The 19,507-nt window shown below is 39.5% G+C and overlaps 1 protein-coding gene across 1 annotated transcript in view; it reads right to left on the minus strand.

Annotated features, from left to right (window-relative positions):
• Nucleotides 1-19,507, minus strand: part of TTN (titin) — a 268,972-nt gene that overhangs the window by 186,854 nt on the left and 62,611 nt on the right. Inside the window, exons 46-71 of the mRNA XM_070241291.1 lie at nucleotides 15,133-17,922; nucleotides 14,074-14,352; nucleotides 11,727-12,290; nucleotides 10,915-11,196; nucleotides 10,536-10,814; nucleotides 9,813-10,091; nucleotides 9,437-9,715; nucleotides 9,031-9,318; nucleotides 8,644-8,922; nucleotides 8,270-8,551; nucleotides 7,896-8,174; nucleotides 7,500-7,778; nucleotides 7,121-7,399; nucleotides 6,708-6,995; nucleotides 6,308-6,586; nucleotides 5,888-6,169; nucleotides 5,511-5,789; nucleotides 5,110-5,388; nucleotides 4,722-5,000; nucleotides 4,329-4,616; nucleotides 3,804-4,082; nucleotides 3,295-3,576; nucleotides 1,983-2,261; nucleotides 1,579-1,860; nucleotides 547-825; nucleotides 143-430 (exon numbers count right to left, since the gene is read on the minus strand). Of these exons, the coding sequence (XP_070097392.1) occupies nucleotides 143-430; nucleotides 547-825; nucleotides 1,579-1,860; nucleotides 1,983-2,261; nucleotides 3,295-3,576; nucleotides 3,804-4,082; nucleotides 4,329-4,616; nucleotides 4,722-5,000; nucleotides 5,110-5,388; nucleotides 5,511-5,789; nucleotides 5,888-6,169; nucleotides 6,308-6,586; nucleotides 6,708-6,995; nucleotides 7,121-7,399; nucleotides 7,500-7,778; nucleotides 7,896-8,174; nucleotides 8,270-8,551; nucleotides 8,644-8,922; nucleotides 9,031-9,318; nucleotides 9,437-9,715; nucleotides 9,813-10,091; nucleotides 10,536-10,814; nucleotides 10,915-11,196; nucleotides 11,727-12,290; nucleotides 14,074-14,352; nucleotides 15,133-17,922 (10,101 nt within the window). The remainder of the gene's footprint in view (nucleotides 1-142; nucleotides 431-546; nucleotides 826-1,578; nucleotides 1,861-1,982; nucleotides 2,262-3,294; nucleotides 3,577-3,803; nucleotides 4,083-4,328; nucleotides 4,617-4,721; nucleotides 5,001-5,109; nucleotides 5,389-5,510; nucleotides 5,790-5,887; nucleotides 6,170-6,307; nucleotides 6,587-6,707; nucleotides 6,996-7,120; nucleotides 7,400-7,499; nucleotides 7,779-7,895; nucleotides 8,175-8,269; nucleotides 8,552-8,643; nucleotides 8,923-9,030; nucleotides 9,319-9,436; nucleotides 9,716-9,812; nucleotides 10,092-10,535; nucleotides 10,815-10,914; nucleotides 11,197-11,726; nucleotides 12,291-14,073; nucleotides 14,353-15,132; nucleotides 17,923-19,507) is intronic.

Below are 19,507 nucleotides of genomic sequence, written 5' to 3' on the forward strand. Positions count from 1 at the left end.
GAGGACAATGAAAAGATCCCATAAGCTTCAAATTTAGTTGCAATTTTGAATCAAAAAAGTAGAGCACTTTTGGATGTGTGTCAAGCTGGATGTGCGCCCAAAGAGGAATTTGGAAGAAAAGGTACGAGTGTCCAAAACTGACCTTGTACAGCCAACACTGCATGACATTCATCAGACCCAGCTACGTTAGCAGCCACGCATGTGTAATTGCCCATATCTGATGAGTCCAGGGAATTCAGCTGCAACGTGCAGACATTATCTGAAAACGTGGTTTGGTACTTTGCTCCACTGACAATCTTAGTTTTCTCATGAAACCAGGCAACAGAGATAGGTGAAGATCCAGCTACTTTACACTCCAAGATGCAAGAAGCACCCAGAACCCCACCAGTATCTTTCAGTCTTCGTGTGAAAGAAGGAGGAACTGTTCGGTCTGTGTAAGGAAAGGCAAGAGACTCGTCATGATTTCAAAGAATGTGAGAGACTGAAGAGAAGGAAACTCGTGAACGGAATTTGCATAAGCAATGGGAGGAATGCATCGGAACTAACCTGAGACATCCACCACAGCTGTGCAGCTGCTTTTTCCAACATTATTTTGAACCTGGAAAGTGTATGTGCCTGCATCTTGCTTTTCAACAGAGAGAATCTTTAAGGAAGAGATTTTGTTGTAGAAGCTAAATTTGTGTTTTTGGCTGCTTGTCAACAGCTTTCCATCCTTGTACCATTCAACTGAGAGTTCGGGAGTGCCAGCCACCTTACACTCCAGAGTGCACGTTTCTCCTACAGTCACTGTCATTGATCCTGCTTTCTCGACAATGACTGCGGGCTCTGAAATAAAGTCGGATAGCCATCTGTCAAAGTCTGTTATCTTTACTATGCCTCTATTGTCAAATTCACTAAGATTGTTTCTTCCAATGATAATGATTATGTTAGGGCTCTCTCTCTAGACTTTAAAATGTGATTGCATAATTACACACTGTCATGAAATTATAGGAGTTATTATTAAGTAATATGTTTGTGGACTAGTCAACTTTCAAAACAATTCAGACAATGCACATTAGACAATGTATATTGATTTGAACTTGACCTCTTTAGAGAAAAAACTACATGTTATTATGCATACTCAGTACTTTTGCTCTACTTTAAAGTGCTAAAGACAGTTTTTCAAGTTGCTATCCAAACAACTGCTACGTTGAAATTAAAGGTGCCCAGAGGTGAACGTGCCTTTCCTATCAAATATTCTTGTCAGCTTTGAAGACTAGTATTTTGGAAACAAAATTTCCACGTAGCATATGCTGGGCTCCCAATTTTTTTTAAGCTTAAACAAAAAATAGTCCTGATTATATTTGTTAATCCATCAAGAAGAGTAGTAAGTAAACAATAAAACAAATGGTGAATTTTTGATAGGAGTACAGAAACAGAAAAGAGTGTTTGAAAGATCGATGAAATTCCCTAACCTTTCAAATAGGTGAAGATCAATATAGTTCTAGAAGAAAGTCAGAAAAGAAGATTCTACCAGTAAGTCTTAGTAACTATCTCAGCAGTTGGCATCACTTTCTGTTAATGGACTACTGTACCAACCTAGAACAGTCAATGTGGCCATGTTCTCCCTCGTTCCGCCATCATTCTTGATTTGGCAGATATACTTCCCAGCATTAGCTGGTTCTGCTCTTGCAATCTGCAGAGTTGCAATATTTTCCACAAGTGTAATTCTGATGTTTTCACTTTCTCTAATCACTTCTTCCTTCTCTTTAAGCCACTGGACATAAATAGGCTGGGTGCCTTCTATGGACGCTTGCAACTCGGCGGGCTCACCAGCTACAACGGTGAGGCTGTTCAGTTTGGACACAAATCTTGGTGGTTCTGAACAGGAAAAGACGGATGGAAATTGTTGAAAAGATTGTCCAGATAATGGAAGAGAGGGGAAAAAAATAAGCAGTTTGCACATTCCTGCCATTTCTGCCACAGGCAGGAAATATGCTTACCTTTCAGTTGTACAGTACAAATGCAAGTATCACTTCCCACTTCATTCTGTGCCTTGCAGTGATATTCACCGATGTCTGAAGTTTCCACATTGAGAATGTGGATACTTGCATGGAAGTTTTTGGACACGATCTTGTATTTCTTGCTACTTCTGAGTTGCCGCTTGTCTTTGTACCATACCACCTCAAATGGTGGTGTTCCCGAAAGTTCACATTCAAGACTAACTTCAGTATTTTTAAGGGTTTCTACTACAGGAGGGAAGCTGCTAAAAACAGGTGGTTCTGTAAAAAACAAGAATTTCTCATGAATTGGGCTATTTAATTTCACGGAATGAGAAGTTTTTATTTCTTTGTTTTTAAATTGGAAGAAAGAGTCCAGATACTACAATTGGTAAGTAGTGTCCAGCACTATCACTTTAGTGTTGAGGAAGAATAACAGCTTCAGAGGGGCCATTAGTCTTTACGAAATCACTCAACTTCACTGGCAGAGAACCCCAACTAGACCCTAGATGTCCTTACTGAGAAGTCCAACATTCTGGCGACTGCGCCTTACTAATTTATCTTGGACTCTAAAGATTGATGCAAAAATTGTAAAAAAAACCAAAAAAACAGAAAAACACCCCAAACCCAAGTATATTAATTAATATGATTTCAGCGATGAAATTTTTTGTATATGCTCTACAATCGAGACACTTGGAAGTCATCACCACAACATCTGTGATCGAAGTGTTCACTTCAACAAATGGTTATTGCACTAACTGCCTCACAACATGACAAACTTGGTAGTTGTGACAAAAATACTGTAAAATGGGAGTAGAATATGCAAGTATTATTTGCATCAAGGTATATTGATATAATTTTTAAAAGATAGGAAATGGTTCTTGAGATGGAGGAAAAATATATAATTGTCCTGTTTTTGCATATATGTAGTAAATACTTTTTGTTATTGATGATAAAGATTATAGTAAAGATGATATATTTATAAGTTTGTTGAAGGCAAAAAATCAATTTAAAAATGCCTGCTTTGTGTTTTTACATATTTTTGAAACATCAGATTTGAACTGCTTAGTTAATGTGTTGAGGTCATCAGAATTGCGGCATTGGAAGAGCAAGAAAAATATCCCAGAATGACTAGCTACATGTAAGCAAAGCTTAAGAAGAAATAACATCTAAAAAGGGAAATAATACTGTTTAGGAAAATATCCTGTGATCTCAAATGGAAGCTAAAATGACAGTAAAAGAATAGAGAGCTATGACAGCCGGAGAGAGGAAGGTGAGTTTCAGGTAATGAGGAACAGAAGCAAGAGAATTCTACCTTTTACTATAACCTTGGTACTGCAGCTTGTGCTGCCAGCAGGATTCTGAGCCTCACAAATGAAATCCCCACTGTCTTCAGTCCCGAGATTGTTCATCTGAATGACGGCAACTGAGTCAATGAAAGTCATTCTGTATTTATCACTGGCTGGGAGTTCATGCTCATTTCTGTACCACACAACTCTTATTTCTGGGGATCCAGTTATCTTGCATTCAAGTCGTGCTGAGTCACCTGCTTTCACTATTTTGGATGCTTCTAATTTCTTTACAAACTTTGGTGGTTCTAGAGAGTGAAGGAAAGAGGAGATTAGGAGAGAACAGATATAAATAACAAAAGTTAAATTAGGTAGTATGTAGGAAAGAGAAAAACATGAACAATGCCTGGCAAATACAGTGTACTATGTTGGAAAGAAGGGTACTTTCTTGATTGAGTTGATGCATTGTAACAGAGTACAGAACAGACAGAGGCCACAGGTCAGACAGAAACATAAAACAATCAAACTTGCACACCTGTCACGAACAAAAGTGTAGTACAAGAGTCGCTACCAACATCATTGGTAACTTGGCAAGTATATTGTCCAGTCTTGGAAGCATCCACTGAATAGAGATTTAAGAAGCTAGTTGACCCTTCCAAGCCAATGAAGCATTTAGGTCCAGAGACAACTTCCACATCATCCTTAAACCACTTGATTTTAAATGGTGGTGTTCCTTTCAGTACTGCTTTGAATTCCACTGTAGAATCAGGTATGGCTTGTTGTCGCTCAGGTTTCACCAGGAAGCTTGGCGGTTCTATAGATTTTAAGAGAAATATGTTTATTTTAATTCCTTGTAGTTGAATTATTTTGACAGCTTTATGGATACTTAGGAAAACATTACTGAAAAGAAGTAATGACTGAATATTTCTTGAACTCAATAAATATGGATCTAAAGAAACAGAATTATTGAGACTTTCAGCCCTAAAGGATATAAGGTAAGAGTGATACATTTTGAAAGCAATCACGAAGAAGAATCAAGAAGTGGTAAAGAAATTCTAACCTTTCACAGTTAAGATGCCGCTGCATGCGTCATCCCCTGCTACATTTGAGACCTTGCATGTGTAATTCGCAGTATCTTCTAATTCCAGATTATTAACTTCCAGTGACACAGTGTTCTCGTGACAGACAAGTCTGTATTTTGCACTTGTAGATATTTCTTTTCCATCCTTAAACCACTGAGCACTAATAGGAAGTGAGCCAGAAACCTTGCACTCCATATGAACAGAAGAGCCCAGAACTTTATCCATTTTGGTTAATTTTTTGGTGAATGATGGAGGAATATTTTGATCTGTCCAATGCAAACAGCAAAACATATCCATTAATATGCTGCTATTTGTTTACAAAGGACATAATAAGGGAAATAAGGGAAACTGACTGGGGCCAAGATACAAACCTAGCACACGCAGGTAGGCATCACAGCTACTGCTTCCAAAGTCATTTTCCACCTTGAAAGTATACTGACCACTGTCTTGCATCATTACTGACTGAATCCTGAAGCTGGCCACGTTATTTTCAAAACTCATCGAAAAGTATCTACTGGGCACAATTTGTTTCCCATCTTTAAGCCATTTCACTTTGAGTTCTGGTGTTCCCGCCACAACACACTCCAAGGTCACTGGGTCTTTCTCGGTGACATCAACAGATTTAGCTTTCTCTATGATCTGAGCAGGTTCTGTAGTAACAATTAAATGGTGGATGAGTTGCATTGATAAGTCCACTAGAAATAAGGAGTGCTAAAATTGTCTCCACAGACTAACTTTGAAAGAGAATAGCTTACAAACCTTGTACTAAAAGGAAAGCATAACACCTCTCAACTCCTGACTCGTTCTTGGCTTGACACGTGTATCTCCCGCTGTGTCCATTATCCACAGTTCTGATCTGAAGTGTGGCCACATTGTTCACAAATGAAATATGAACATTATCGTCTTCATCAAGAATCTGATCATCTTTCAGCCAGGTTACAGAAATGGGAGGAGAGCCTGCCACGGTGCTCTGAAATGTGGCAGAACTTTTCAAAACAGTAGTGACATTTTCTATCTTCTTAATGAATGATGGTGGCTCTGTGATTAAATTAGATAGTGTGAGAAGAAGAGGCATATTTGAACTTCTACCCATAATCACTAAAGTAAAGGGCATTACAGAATTTTTATTTGGTAGCCTGCTTCTTGTGTGTATAACTGACCTTTCAAGGAGACTCTAGCACTGCATGAGCAGCTGCCACCTTCATTGGATATTATGCACTGGTATTCACCAGTGTCTGAAGGGTCACACTTGGTTATATGGAGGTAAAACACTGATACTCTGTCACTCAGGGTATATTTTTTGCTGCTTCGAATTTCCCTATTATTCTTCAGCCAAGTGACTTCAAATGGAGATGTTCCCATCACTTCACACTCCAGCTCCACGTCACTGTCTTTCACTACTTCCACTGGCTGCAGCTCCCTGATAAAGGTGGGAGGTTCTAAAGATTCAAAGGAAGACAGAGACAGCTTACTCAAGGGGAGACCTGAGGCCTAGATGGCAGCACAGCCAAAATGGAAAGTAGATCCTCTAACGAACCTTTCACTTTTAATTGAATGCTGCAGCTTGCTGTGCCTGCGTCATTACGAGCTTCACAGACGTAAGTCCCACTATTTTCTACCCTGGCACCAGAAATTTGGAAAGTGGCTAAACCATCAGCGAAGGAAATGCCATGTTTCCGAATGGCTGTTATTTCATTCCCGTCCAGATACCAAGAAACTCTGATTTCAGGAGTGCCTGTTATTTGGCATTCGAATGTTGTAGATTGTCCATTCCTCAGCACCAAGACTGGGCTGGGCTTCTTAATGAATTGAGGAGGTTCTAAAGATGAGGAAAAAGCATGATACGGAACATTTTTTAAAACAAAGACCAATGTGCAAAATTGCTTTCTTAACCCTCTTCCCCCCCGCCCAAGAAAATCTAGACATGCAAGAAAGTGAGGAGACGGAGAGACCAGACCTTTCACAAAGAGAGTGACTTTACTGGTCACTGTGCCAACATCATTGCTTAGTTGGCAAATGTAGGTCCCAGAGTCGGCAGCTTTGGCTGAAAAGAGCTCGAGAACGGTGGAGGTGTCATCCTTCCAAACTGAGCGAGCTGCTCCTGAGTGCAACTCTTTGTTGTCTTTAAACCACTTTATTGTCATGGGCGCAGTGCCACCCACAAGAGCCTTTAACTGAACCCTTGCGTTGGGATTGACATCTTGTGACTGAGGCTTTTCTACGAAGTAAGGGGGTTCTGGGGTGAAAGGAAAAGAAGCAAAAGGTGAAAGGAAGATTTATTTTAGAACTGAACAATGAAGGACTTAAGAAATGAGAAAGCAACAAGTACTTGATAAGTGGAGATAAAAATTGCCAACCTTTGACTGTCAGATGGCCACTGCACTGGTTGTGTCCTGCCTTATTAGTGGCAGAACAAGTGTATGTCCCACTGTCTGTACCTTCCAGGTGACTGATCTCCAAGAAGGCAGTATTGTCATGAAAAGAGTATTTGTATTTTTCACTAGCTGATATTTCTTGGTCATCTTTGAACCATTGGATGCTTATGGGATGTGACCCAGCGACTATACATTCTAAATCAATAGAAGACCCTTTAATGCTGTCCATTTTCTTCAGCTTTTTGGTGAATGAGGGAGGTATAATAAGATCTATGCAACAAAAAAGCAAAAAAGAAAAGTTAGGTCAACCCACCAATTGGTATTTTCTCTAAAATTGTAAGAGATGAAGGAGCATGGAGATGCCCAGTTCCTCTTGATAAAAAAGCCATACTAACCTAATACATTAATGCTAGCCCTGCAGCTGCTTCTCCCAACGTCATTTTGGACCTCAAAAGTGTATTCTCCACTATCTTTCTTTTCAGTAGAAATAATCTTCAGTATAGAGACTGTGTCAGTGACACTGATTTTATATTTTTGGCCCAGGGTCAGTTCTTGGCCACCTTTAAACCATTTGGCTGTAATCTCCTTAGTCCCTGAAAATTTAACCTGCAAGGTGGCTGGGTCTCCTTGGGTGACATCTATAGACACAGCCTCCTCGGTGATTGTTGCAGGTTCTGTGGAAAACAAAGGGTTAGACGTGGGTTGTGAATTGCTCTGCTGAAAGTCTTACATCTGCATTTTTTTCTAAAACCCATGGCAAACTTTTCAACCAACCTTTTACTGAGAGTAATGCAGAACATCTTTGTATTCCTGCATCATTTTTGGCCTGACAGACATATTTGCCATCATGCTTGACTTCAATGCCACTGAGGTACAGACTGGCCACATTGTTCTCAAAGGTCATTCTTATATTTTCATCTTCAGTGATTTCATCATTGTCTTTTAACCAAGTCACCGTGATTGGCAAGGAGCCCTTCAGAGTTGCCTGGAAGGCAGCTGTGCCTCCTCGAAGAGAGCTGGTGCTCTCGATCCTCTTTACAAAGGTTGGGGGTTCTAATAGAAGAATGAATTCTCAATTAATACCAGCTCTATAGCAAAACTGGCTTTTTTTTTTTTTTTAAAGAGATGGCTGTACAGAAGAGCCAGTCTATCATTTGAACTGAGACTAACCTCTTAAAGTCACCCTGGCACTGCAGGTGCTGCTGCCCACCTCGTTGGTCACCCGACACTGGTATTCGCCAGCATCTGCGGCTACAAACTTGAGGATCTGCAGGCTAACCAGCTGATCCTGAGTCAAGGTTTTATACTTTCTACCACTGCGCAGCGTTGTGTTGTCTTTGAACCAAGTGATCTCAAAGGGAGGAGTGCCTGCCACCTCGGCCAGCAACATGACATCGTACTCCTTCAACACTTCGATTGGCTTAAATGCCTTGGTAAAGTAAGGTGCCTCTATAGTAGAAAAGGAATTATTTTGAGTTAATGGGGAAGGAGTCTGTGCTATGGGCCACAACTTTGGTAACACAAGGGGCAATGTGAACACAAACCTTTGACTATTAAAACGCCTGTGCAGTGGTCACTGCCAGCCTCATTTTGAGCCTCACACATGTATTCGCCACTGTCTTCAGTGGCAACATCTGTGAGTCTTAGGACCGCACTGGATTCCACAAAAGACATTCTGTGCTTGCTGCTTTCCTTAATTTCTCTATCATTCACAAACCATGTTATTTTAATTGGAGGGGTACCAGTTACTTTGCAGGCTAGCTCGGCGGTGTCTCCTTTCTTTAATAGCTGTGATAGCTCTAACTTCTCAACAAAGGTGGCAGGTTCTGGGGAAGGAAGAAAGTTGTTAAGAAATGTGAGAAAGAGGAAAGAAATTATAACAATGGTAGCACACAGATGTCGAGAAAACAATGCAAACCTTTTACAAATAAGTTTGCACTGCACTCCACGCTTCCAGCGACATTGCTGATTTTACAGGTGTATGTGCCTGAATCAGAGGTTTTTACTGCATAGAGTTCCAGGGAACTTTCTAAAGCTTCTTTGGTAATATAGCAGCTTCCACCAGAAACCAGCTCTTTGTCACCCTTAAACCATCTGACTGTGAAAGGAGCAGACCCCTGGAAGGTGCTCTTCAGGCAGACTGCAGAGTTGGGCAGAACATCCTTTGATGCGGGTTTGGTTACAAAACTGGGTGGTTCTAAAGAAGGGGTATAAGAAAGAATTTCAAAGAGTTAAGAGGCATGATCTAATGGAAGAAGCCTTAATTTGAACATCATCTATAGCAATGCAAAAGTCTCCAGCCAACCTTGCACAATCAGGGCTCCGCTGCTGTCTTTGCTTCCCACAGAATTTGTGGCTCGACAAGTGAAATTCCCCGCGTCATTCATGTCTACTCTGCTTATCTCCAAAGAGGCCGTGCCTTCCACAAATGCTATTCTGTATCTGTCAGAAGAAGCTATTTCTTTGCCATCCTTAAACCAAGATACCCTCATGGGGAGGGAGCCAGCGATTTTGCAGTCCAGCCTGCAGGTACCACTAACAATGCTATCCACGTTGCGTAGGGGTTTGGTAAAAAACGGAGCAATGTCTCGATCTGTTCATGGCACAAGAAGGGAAGAAAGATCAATATGGAAAAGTGCTTAGAGATTTTATTTTTGGTCATTTATGGGGTTTCAAAGGAATATGTAGAATAGGTTTCTAAAGATACTAACCTAATACAGTGAAAGTTGTCTCGCAGGAGCTGCTGCCCACTTCATTGGAAATCTCAAATGTGTATTGGCCACTATCATGCAGTTCAGCCGAATAAAATTTGAGTTGGGCAACATTGTTTTTAAAACTTATTCGATACTTTTTACTAGCAATCAAAGGTCTCCCATCTTTGTACCATTTGGGCTTGAGTTCTGGGGTGCCTGTGACTGTATACTCCAGTGTGGCTGGGTCCCCCGCTGTCACCTGGATCAGCTCTGCTCTCTCAATGATTTTGGCAGGTTCTACAATGGCATGAAATAGTTAGGATTCTGAAATGTGTATTAAAGTTTCACTTTAAATGGAAATGTGGATTCAAAGTTAAAATGTTTCTACACAAACCTTTAACTATTAATTCCCCTACAGACGTTTGGCTTCCGGCTTCGTTTTCAGCCAGGCATGTGTATCTGTCACCAAAACTAATCTGAACATCGGGGATTATCAAGACGGCAACACCATTGGAAAAGCTCATTTTGATTTTTCCATCTTCTTTAATGACCTCTTGTCCTTTCATCCATGTGACAGAAATGGGTTCTGACCCTCTCACAGCAGCTTGTAAGGTAACAGTCTGTCCTGCTAGTGCGGTAAAATCATCTACTTTCTTTACAAAGGTTGGTGGTTCTAGTTAAAGAAAGAGAGCATGGAAAACTCGTCAGTTCCCAAGCACTTCAACACCACGTATATTTAAGCATTTTATCTAGATTACATTCATCTCGTCCAATACCGCTATTCCATAGTGTTGGTTAATTTGAAGAAGAAATAAAATTTAAGAAGAATTATAATTCCATCCAAGACAAAGAAGCATAGAAGATACACAGTTATCAGCTGGAAAAAATGACTGTTGATATAATTCACTTTTGTTATCAGAGATTAAATATTTACACTGGTCTCAGGATAAAGACTGGATGAAGGTCATTCACTTTGTTCCCAAGGACCCAGGACAAACCAAAAGCAGAACAAATTCTCAAAGGTTAGGAGAAGAAGAGAGAGAACTAGATCTCCTTCCATGGGTTAAGAAAGCCATTTGACAATTTATTAAAGAGATAGCAGTTTTCAAGCACTAACCTTTTAATAAGTGTGTTGCAAGGCAGCCACATTTCCCAACTTCATTAGCAACGACACATTCATATTCACCAACATCGGCACTGTTAAAAGCAAAGATCTCCAGAGACACAAGAGACTTCTGAGAAAACAACCTGTACTTTTTACTACTTCGAATTTGCTTCTTATCTTTGAACCAGCTAATTTCAAATGGTCCAGTGCCTGCGACTTCACACTGAAGGAGGGCATTTGATCCTCTCACTATATCTGCAGGCTCGAGAGTTTTGATGAAAGAAGGAGGTTCTACAAAAGCATGAAAGCATTGTATAAGTAACGTGGTACAGGCAATGAAAAAGGAAATCTTTTCTCAGAAAAACAGTGGACTATAACTGAGTAAACAAACCTTTGACAACTATTTCAGCACTGCAGCTGTCACTGCCCACGTCATTCACGGCTTCACAGGAGTAACTCCCGCTGTCTTCAACTTTCACATCCGTAATATCAAGTACAGCCTCAGAATTGACAAAAGACATTCGGATTGTGTTACTCTCATTAAGTTCTTTGTTATTTTTAAACCAAGTAACCTGGATCACAGGTGAGCCTTTCAGCTTGCAATGGAGGCGGGCTGATTCACCAGGGAGCATTAAATAAGAGGGCTCTACCTTCTTCACAAAGGATGGTGGCTCTACATGAAGTTAACAGAAAAGAAAAAGGGAAAGATGTCTGAAGCATAAACTCCATGAAAGAAAAGTAGACGTATACAATGGAAAGACACAACACACATAAAACAGCTTCACGAAATTTCTGAAAAGGTTGTGGTGTCCTCAATAGCTTTCCACGTTTCCATGATTCTAAAACAGTTTCCCAGTCTCTTCATTAAAAAAATACAAACAAAAACAAAAACAAGCAAACACTACTCACACAAAGAACAATTTTATAAAAGAAGGTAGTTAAGAATTGCTATTGAAGTTCTTAGAAGAAATTTTAAGCAAGCTTTGTTAATGGCAGACAGTTTTAACAGAACAAAAGCAAGTGAATTCTGAAGAAGATTGGGAAAACAAAACCAAACAATGCCAGGATTTCCCCAAACCAAAATGTGTGCTTGGATGACATGATTTTAATAGCAAAATGCACTGACGGCATTGTTTGTCAATTTTTCTCCGGAGGCATCCTTTCAGAGAAGAAAGTGAAAAATAATATTCACACATGTCTTACCTCTGATGGTTACCGTTGCTGAAGAGGAGCTGCTGCCTGCCTCATTGGAAGCTGTGCAAACATAGGTTCCTGAATCTTTTACTTTGGCCAGAGGGATCTCAAGTGATGCTATTTTATCTTCAAAATAGATCTTAAAATCTTTCCCGGGGGGCAGTTTTTGACCATCCTTCTTCCATGTAACTGTGACTTTTCTGTCTTCATCTACTTGGCACTCAAGGTGGATCTTCTTATTGATAGCCGATTGCACAGGCTCTAATTCTTTAATGAAATGCGGTTTGTCGATTATGATCAACTCAGCTTGGCAGATGTCGGCTCCAAACTTGTTGGAAGCCTTACAAGAGTAAACTCCTTGGTCTTGTATTGTAAGATTTGAGAGTTCTAAAATGTGTTTGTTTTCTGCATCTGAAATCTTGCAGTTAGGAGAAGGTGATAGCGCGGCGCCATCTTTCTGCCAAACGGTTTCAATCACAGGAGTTCCTAGCACTGTGCAGAGGAACTTGGCTGCCTTACCCACAAAAGTTGTAACGGATTTAGGTCTGGAGTAAAAGGTTGGTGGATATGCCTCTGCAAAAGAAATTTTTTCAGTATTACATTCTGTCCGCACCAAAGCTCGTGCTGTAATTACATATTTCAAGAAAGAGAAAAGATGAAGTATATCTTTAGACAGACATGAGACATTATTTAAAACAGGGTAATGTATTAATAAGATGAAAAGATTTGTCAAAGGAAAGAGATGAGAGTGTTTTTTATAGAGGTGTGAGATGTAATTTAAATGTCTCTATCAAAGGAAAGAAAAAATGTTCCTTTTTTTAAGCAACATTAACTTACTGTTGCTAAAAATGTGTCCATTTTAACAGCTGATTAACTGTTTGAATTCTTTGATAAGCCATTCAGCTGAGATTTTAATTGTGCGAATTGGAAGACTGTCTAAGGAAGATAAAGAAAACGCACTTGACTTTTCTAAAGAGCAGGGATATTAAATGATGAAAAGTTCGAGTAGTTTTGTCGTCTCTCTAACCCTCATGTCAACCATCAGCAGATCCTTACATGGCTCAATTTTGAATGCATCCTCTAAGTCATTTGAAACTTGTAAAAATATTTATAGCAGTGATTTCCCATTTTCATTCTGCATTTTGAAACAAGCCTAAGAGGGACCTCTCTTTCCAATTTTTAAAAAATCATCCTCCTTCCTCTCTTCTCTTGTTATTTGAAGCTCAGGTGTTAGTCCCATTACTGAGTTGGCCTAATTTGGGTAAAGAAATTTCCAAGTGTCAAGAATTATGTCTTGTATGTGGTTGCACGCAGACTCTGATCACAAAGTGAAAACCACTGCTTGCTTCGCCATGGGCCTGGGTATTGGATTTTCTGAAACGGAAAAGAGTTATAGAGGAGAGGATGCTACAGGGCAGCCTGACTTTCAAGTCAAAGAGAGCTGCTGCATTTGCCTTCCCCCTTTATGCTCTCACGGAAAAAGAAGACCAAGGGACAGTCCCACCCTGACATTAATGCAAGGCTTCTCTCAAGAACACGGGGGTTGCTACCCCTGGATCCTAAACCGTAGTTCATATTCATGCTTTCCCTCGGAAGGAAGAAAGCAAAAGAGAGAGAAAGAGAAAGAGAAAGAGAAAGAGAAAGAAAGAACTACTAATTTTTTTACTAATGAGGGAATTCAAACACTTGGTGCGTTAACTATTTGAAAGTCATCCTGTGTGTCAATTAGGAAATTGAGAACAGAATATCTGTGTAGTTGCTCTTATTTTTAAATTAGTAATAAAGCCTAGAGTGAGAATCCTAGTTTGTAGTCTTGTACTGGCTCCCTGGCTCACATTGGGATTGTTTAACTTCAGTCTTATGCTCTGCTTTTTTTCAGTTTGTAATTCTGTTCTTAATTGGTTAACTGGTTTCAAATTATTAAATACATTGGGATAACATTTATTTTTTAGTGACACCAAACTGTCCTGAGGTTTTTTATATAAAGGGCCAAGTCAGGCCATTACTAGCTATTCAAGACATTTAGGCTAATCATTTAGAAAAAAGAGAACAAAACAAACAAAAACAACCCCCCCAAAACCAAACTTACAGGAGCCACTGCTCATTTGATACCTTAACATTGTTCTTAAAATAATAACTTATTTTTTATTGTTTCTTTAGCTGCTGTTAGAAATATAACTGTAAACAATCATTTCTTGTCCCACATAGGATCTACAGCACCTAGCCACCAGGTTACCGTTTTGGCTATTGGTCTCTCCAGTCGGTAGGACAAGCACTTCCTGCACCTGTCCAAAAAGCAAAATAGGCAATCACACGAAATGAGATGATAACATCCGTGTCAATGCATGGCATTTACCTGTCACGGTCAGTGTGGCTGTACAGCTGACACTGCCATACTCATTGGAAGCTTTGCAGGTGTACTCGCCGCAGTCAACAACCTGGGATCTCAGGATTTCCAGGGTGGAGACATACTTTGAAGATCGGATAGAATACTTGTCACTGTCGTAAATTTGTCGGCCAGCCTTAAACCACTGGAACCGCACATTGGGGGCACTCTGGATCTCACAGGTGAACTTGGCTAGATGGCCCAGAGCCACTTCAAGGGGCTCAATTCTCCTCCTGAGCACTGGAGCAGCTGCAAAGGGAAGCAGAGTCCATGAGCACGCCTCCTTATTAGGCACACCACATTGTCCTTTTCCTCCTAACATTGGGGCTGTTAATGACTTAAAACAGTTGAAATTGGTGAGACAGATTGCAGCAGTTTAAAACAAGTGACTGGAAAATGAGAAAGATTATTGAAGGCGAAAGAAGACAATAAGCAGCTTTCAATATATTCAATTGTTACTTTGCAGTGAATGGTGAAAAAAATGATTAAAATGTGATGCTACTGGCTTACATGCATAACAACATGATATATTCTTTAAATATACCATGCTGACTAGGAACACTGAGAATAATGTGAAAAAACCTGAAATACTAAATAAAGTGAAGAAGTGAAACGACAGCAAAAAAGAAATAGAAATGAGAAACACAAATGGACAATTAATCATGGTTATTCTGAATTTAGAGATGAGACTGGCAATTTCAGAGAAGCTAGGTGTCCACGGACAGCTTGTAGTACGTATTATTAAAGTATTTTCAGATAAAAACAAACTAAAAAACATGTCAGTGTTATTATGAAACATATGAAAATATGTCTTATTTTAAAAATAAATAGTAACATAGATATAACATACTACCCGGTAAGGCAGTAAGGGAAAAGAAGAGTTAATAACCATGATTATGTCTGTGATTTCATTCTTACTCTAAATAATCGGCATTCTGGCAGTGGCAGGTGAGAATTCAGTGATGAAACCTAAATCAGTACAATCCAGTGAATGTTACAGCTTGAACCACTTAATCCTTAAAATCCAACCTCTTTTGACTACAGTGAGTTTTGCTGACGTTGCTGTCTTTCCGTTGTCATTCAAGGCCTCACAGGTATACTCTCCTTCATGTTCTTCTGTATTTATGTTGTCAATTACTAGCGTATATGTATTTTGATCTTGTAAACACTTGAACTTTTCGTCTGAAGGCACCAGTTTACTCTCAAAATACCAATTCACCTCTTTGGCATTTGTTATGGATGATATGAGCTTTACGATGTCACCTTCCTCAGCAGTAGTGTCCACCAAGGGCGTACATATAACAGGACCATCCCCTTTGCTTAAGCAACTCTCAGCTTCCTGTGTCTCTACCATACCACCCTCCTGGGTACCACTGTCAGAGAACTTCTCGTTTTCCTCTGGTGGTTTTGGCATCTCATCCTGTTTTTCACTGGAGACAGCAGTTGAAGCAACCGCATCGGTAACCGTTATGGTATCCATAACTTTGACCTGACTTTCCACATTAAAATAACTGACCTCTTCCGTTGAGACAAGATGTTTAGATTCGACTTCCGGTTCCGTGATTGCTTCAACCCTCTGTGAGTCTGAAAAAGAATCTATTTCTTCCTGCAAGCCTGTTTTGGCTCCTGTCTGAATGCTAGGATCCTCAGCTGTTAAGATGTTTATTTCCTCACATATAATAGAGCACAAAGCGTCCTTAAGTTCAGTTTTCAAGTTAGCCATTTGGGGATCAATGCCTTCAATCGCAACGGTTACTTCTTCTGTTAGAGACTCCACTGAGGTAATAAGGTAGGTGCACATAATGCGTTTGGGCTCTTGGGTGAAGTTTATGGCCTTGACCTCCACCTTTTCAATGTTTCTTAACCATTCAGAGAAAAGACTTGGCTGCTCCCTAGCCACTGCTGATTGCAAAACCCTGCGGATCTGAGTTTTCAGGTTTACTCGTTGCTCTTCTGGAATACCAGAAAGCAAACTTTCCTTAGAAAGAACATCACTTTGCTGCACCTCCTGCATGCCGTTTATCACCATAGGCTCTTTTTTATACTCAATGGTTTGGTTTGGGGGTGTTGCCAAGTTATCATAACGCTCTTCCTTGAGCAGTATCTGCTTTTCCTCACACGCTAGCGGAAACCTTAAGGACTTGCCTTCCTCAGTCCTGTCTGCAAAATCTTGCCGTGTACTTTTCAGTTGACCCGCCCTTTCCATCAAAATTTCACCTGCTGTGCACGTGCGTTCTGAGGGGACCTGGGGCTCACAGTTTACCTCAGAGATCACGACGTCAGGACCTTTGAAACTTTCCACACGTCCCTCAGCTAAGCTTTGAGTCAGGATGAGAGCACTTTGTGCCTCTTGCTTTTGAAGAGTCACTCTTTGCTCTTTGTCCACTGCAGATAATGTCTTTTCTTTTGGTAAAAGCACTTCCTCAGCCACAGAGGTTGGATACAAGTGGGCTGGAGTTTCTTCTATTGAAGACTGAGGATAACTCCCTTCAGGCTCAGCTAATAAAGTTTTCAGAGGCTCAGCTGTTAACGAACTAATTTCTTCTTTGGTCATGGCACTTGGGGAGATTTTTTCAGTATCTGATAGCACCAGCTGTGATGCAGGCTCTTGAACCATTAGAATGTCTTCTTTGGGGAGGGTTTTCTGGGACTGGACAATCTGCAGCTGTAATTTGGGAGGTGGTTCCTTGATAGGCTGAACATGAGTAGTGCCATTGATGGAAAGAAGTTCCCCAGTGCTTTCAGGAGTGGACCTATCCTGCTCCAACATGACTGTGGATTGCAATTGCTCAGCTACTAGAGTAACTTGACTGCTCATTTCATTGGTTTTAACAACACGCTCATAAGAAAACTGTTGTTTTTCTTCTGCAATTAAAGCAGCTTTCAAAATGGTGTCCTTTACAAAAGCTGCAACTTCCTGCTTGGAGTCAAATGCCTCAACTTCAGGGCCTTTGAACGACATCTGTGGAAAATCTTTAGGAGCTTCTGGCGTGGACTTCTCTTTGCTGGGGGCATCAGTCATGTCTGTATCTTCCAGAAGCACAAGCAGCTCTGCTGCACAGGTGGACTCACCCCACATGTTCTCTGCTTTACAGACATAGAGGCCACTGTCTTCCCTCTGAGGGTCATTGACGATGAACGTTCCGGAACCATCAGGGTTATGAATAATAGTGTAATAAACATTGGTGCACAGCTGCTTGTTTTCTTTCAACCACAAAACAGTGGGTGCAGGCTCTCCAAGCACCATGTACTCAAAGATGGCAGGGAGCCCCTGGGTACAGTAAACCGGTTTTAACTCCTTAAGGAAATAAGGAGGACAAGGACCTTCAAACTTTTCCAGAGGTTTCTCCACTGCTGATTCTGGTTCTGTCTCTTTGTGGCCCTCTCCTGTGGAATTTATTTTTAGATAGGCGCTACATGTTGTCTGTCCATATTCATTACTGGCAATACATGTATACTCTCCTTCATCCTTGAATTTGGTGAACAGGATGATTAAACTGTGATCGTTACCATCAAAAACAAATTTGTGGTCGGCAGAAGGAGTTAACGTTACTCCATTAAAGAACCACTGAATTTTTGGCTTGGGAATGCCAGTGACAGTCACAGACAGTTTGGCCACATCCCCTACATTTATTTCGGCATTTGACACTTCTTTGATGAAAACTGGGAAACTGCCTTCCTTTTGAGAATCAAATTTAGTTGAATAAACTGGAGGTTCAGACAAAAGTTCAAGTGTTTCATTTCTATCAGGTAACTGAAGGCCAGAGCCATACGTTTGGAATCCTTCTTCCTTAGCAGACAGAAGAGAACTAGAAAACTCTGTATGGGAAGAAATTGTTATTATTTTACTATCAATTTTATTTACCAAAACAGAGAAATAGAAGTCAAAGAATTATGCATGAATTGAAGGCCGCCTTCTGCTTTATTCCTGGAATCATTATATTATCTCGAGATTAATTTATCAAAAAGCACATTTCTCAAGTTTTAACCTTTGTTTATTATATCATATTATATGATGATAAATACCATACTAATGTAACTCCCAATCCACTTCATTTGTGTTAGAGTTTATAAATTTTAAAGATGTTCTTACGAGTTTTTCTTTGTCATATAATCCTAATTCTAAAGTTTGAAAAACTGCTGGCTAACTATTTATAATAAAAGAATCCAGGGTTATGTAAATCAATTTCTAAAAAGATCCAGAATTATTATTTATATTTAGAATTTTCTTGAGTTTAAGATTGATCATCATTGTCAAATTGAAGACTATTTCCAAAATAAAACATCTATGTCCTATTTACTGCTTATAAATGGAAGCCATTATTAAAAACAAAGGATTACAGTAAATTTTTAATTTGAATTTGTAAGAGAACCACTGTTTTCAGTTACTAGAGATGTGGGCCTTCTTTTGCCTGTTTAATTTACCACATTACTTCACCAAAGCTTTTATACTAAGGCTTATGTTAAGTCAAGAAAATGGGAGAATCAGAAACAAGAGAAAGCAACTCCAACATTAAAAATCTGTTTATATTTTATTGTGTGAGAAATATCTATACAGCACTATTGAACAGAAAAACAAAGCAGGGAGTAACAAATACTTTTTAAAACAGTATCATGGATGACAGGATGAAAGACATGTAATTTGATAACAAGGAATTAAGCTTTTCATCAAATCTTTTACGTATGTAAAACAACTCTGTTAATAATAGCTCTATCACCTTACCAAAAAATAGTTTTATTATTTTATTAGTTCACTGCACTAGCATCACATGGAATTGTTTTATGCCTTAATTTCTTTCTGTTCTAGTGTATAAGCATGAGAAGGCAAGGCTCTGGTGTCTGTTGGTTATAAATGTACTGATAAAACTTACTTATAGCATGTAGAATACATATTCAACTTTTCATTATTTCATTAGTAAGCCATCAAACTATTGACTAATTTCACATACTAATGGTGACCACTTAACTTTACGTTTAACCTATAATGTTTAACTCATGCCAGCTTTCCCTTCACTTGAACTCCTAAAATATCTGTAAAGAGAATGAATGTGAATATAGCTAAAATATCCCTACTCACTAATATGTTGAAATATTTTTGTTTCCCCCTAATTCTAAACATAGTGTATTAACCATCACAAAGATAGTAAATGAAATTCAAATGTGCTGAAACAAGAAAGGTGTAGTTAAAAATGAATGTAGCAGAAACAGCTAATAATTATGTCTAAACTCTAGTATGTGTAACCATGAATTCGTTATCCAGCATCAGAGAAATTAGTATTACAGGCTTGCAATTTATTTATCATTGAGTCAGAAAAAAATCATCTAATTATCTACAACAATTAATAAGTAAGCCAACTGTGGGCAAGGCTTATTCAGTCATTTTGATTTTGAATATCCTCAAGTT

This window comes from Equus caballus, chromosome 18 (assembly GCF_041296265.1).
Source record: "Equus caballus isolate H_3958 breed thoroughbred chromosome 18, TB-T2T, whole genome shotgun sequence".
NCBI classification, from domain to species: domain Eukaryota; kingdom Metazoa; phylum Chordata; class Mammalia; order Perissodactyla; family Equidae; genus Equus; species Equus caballus.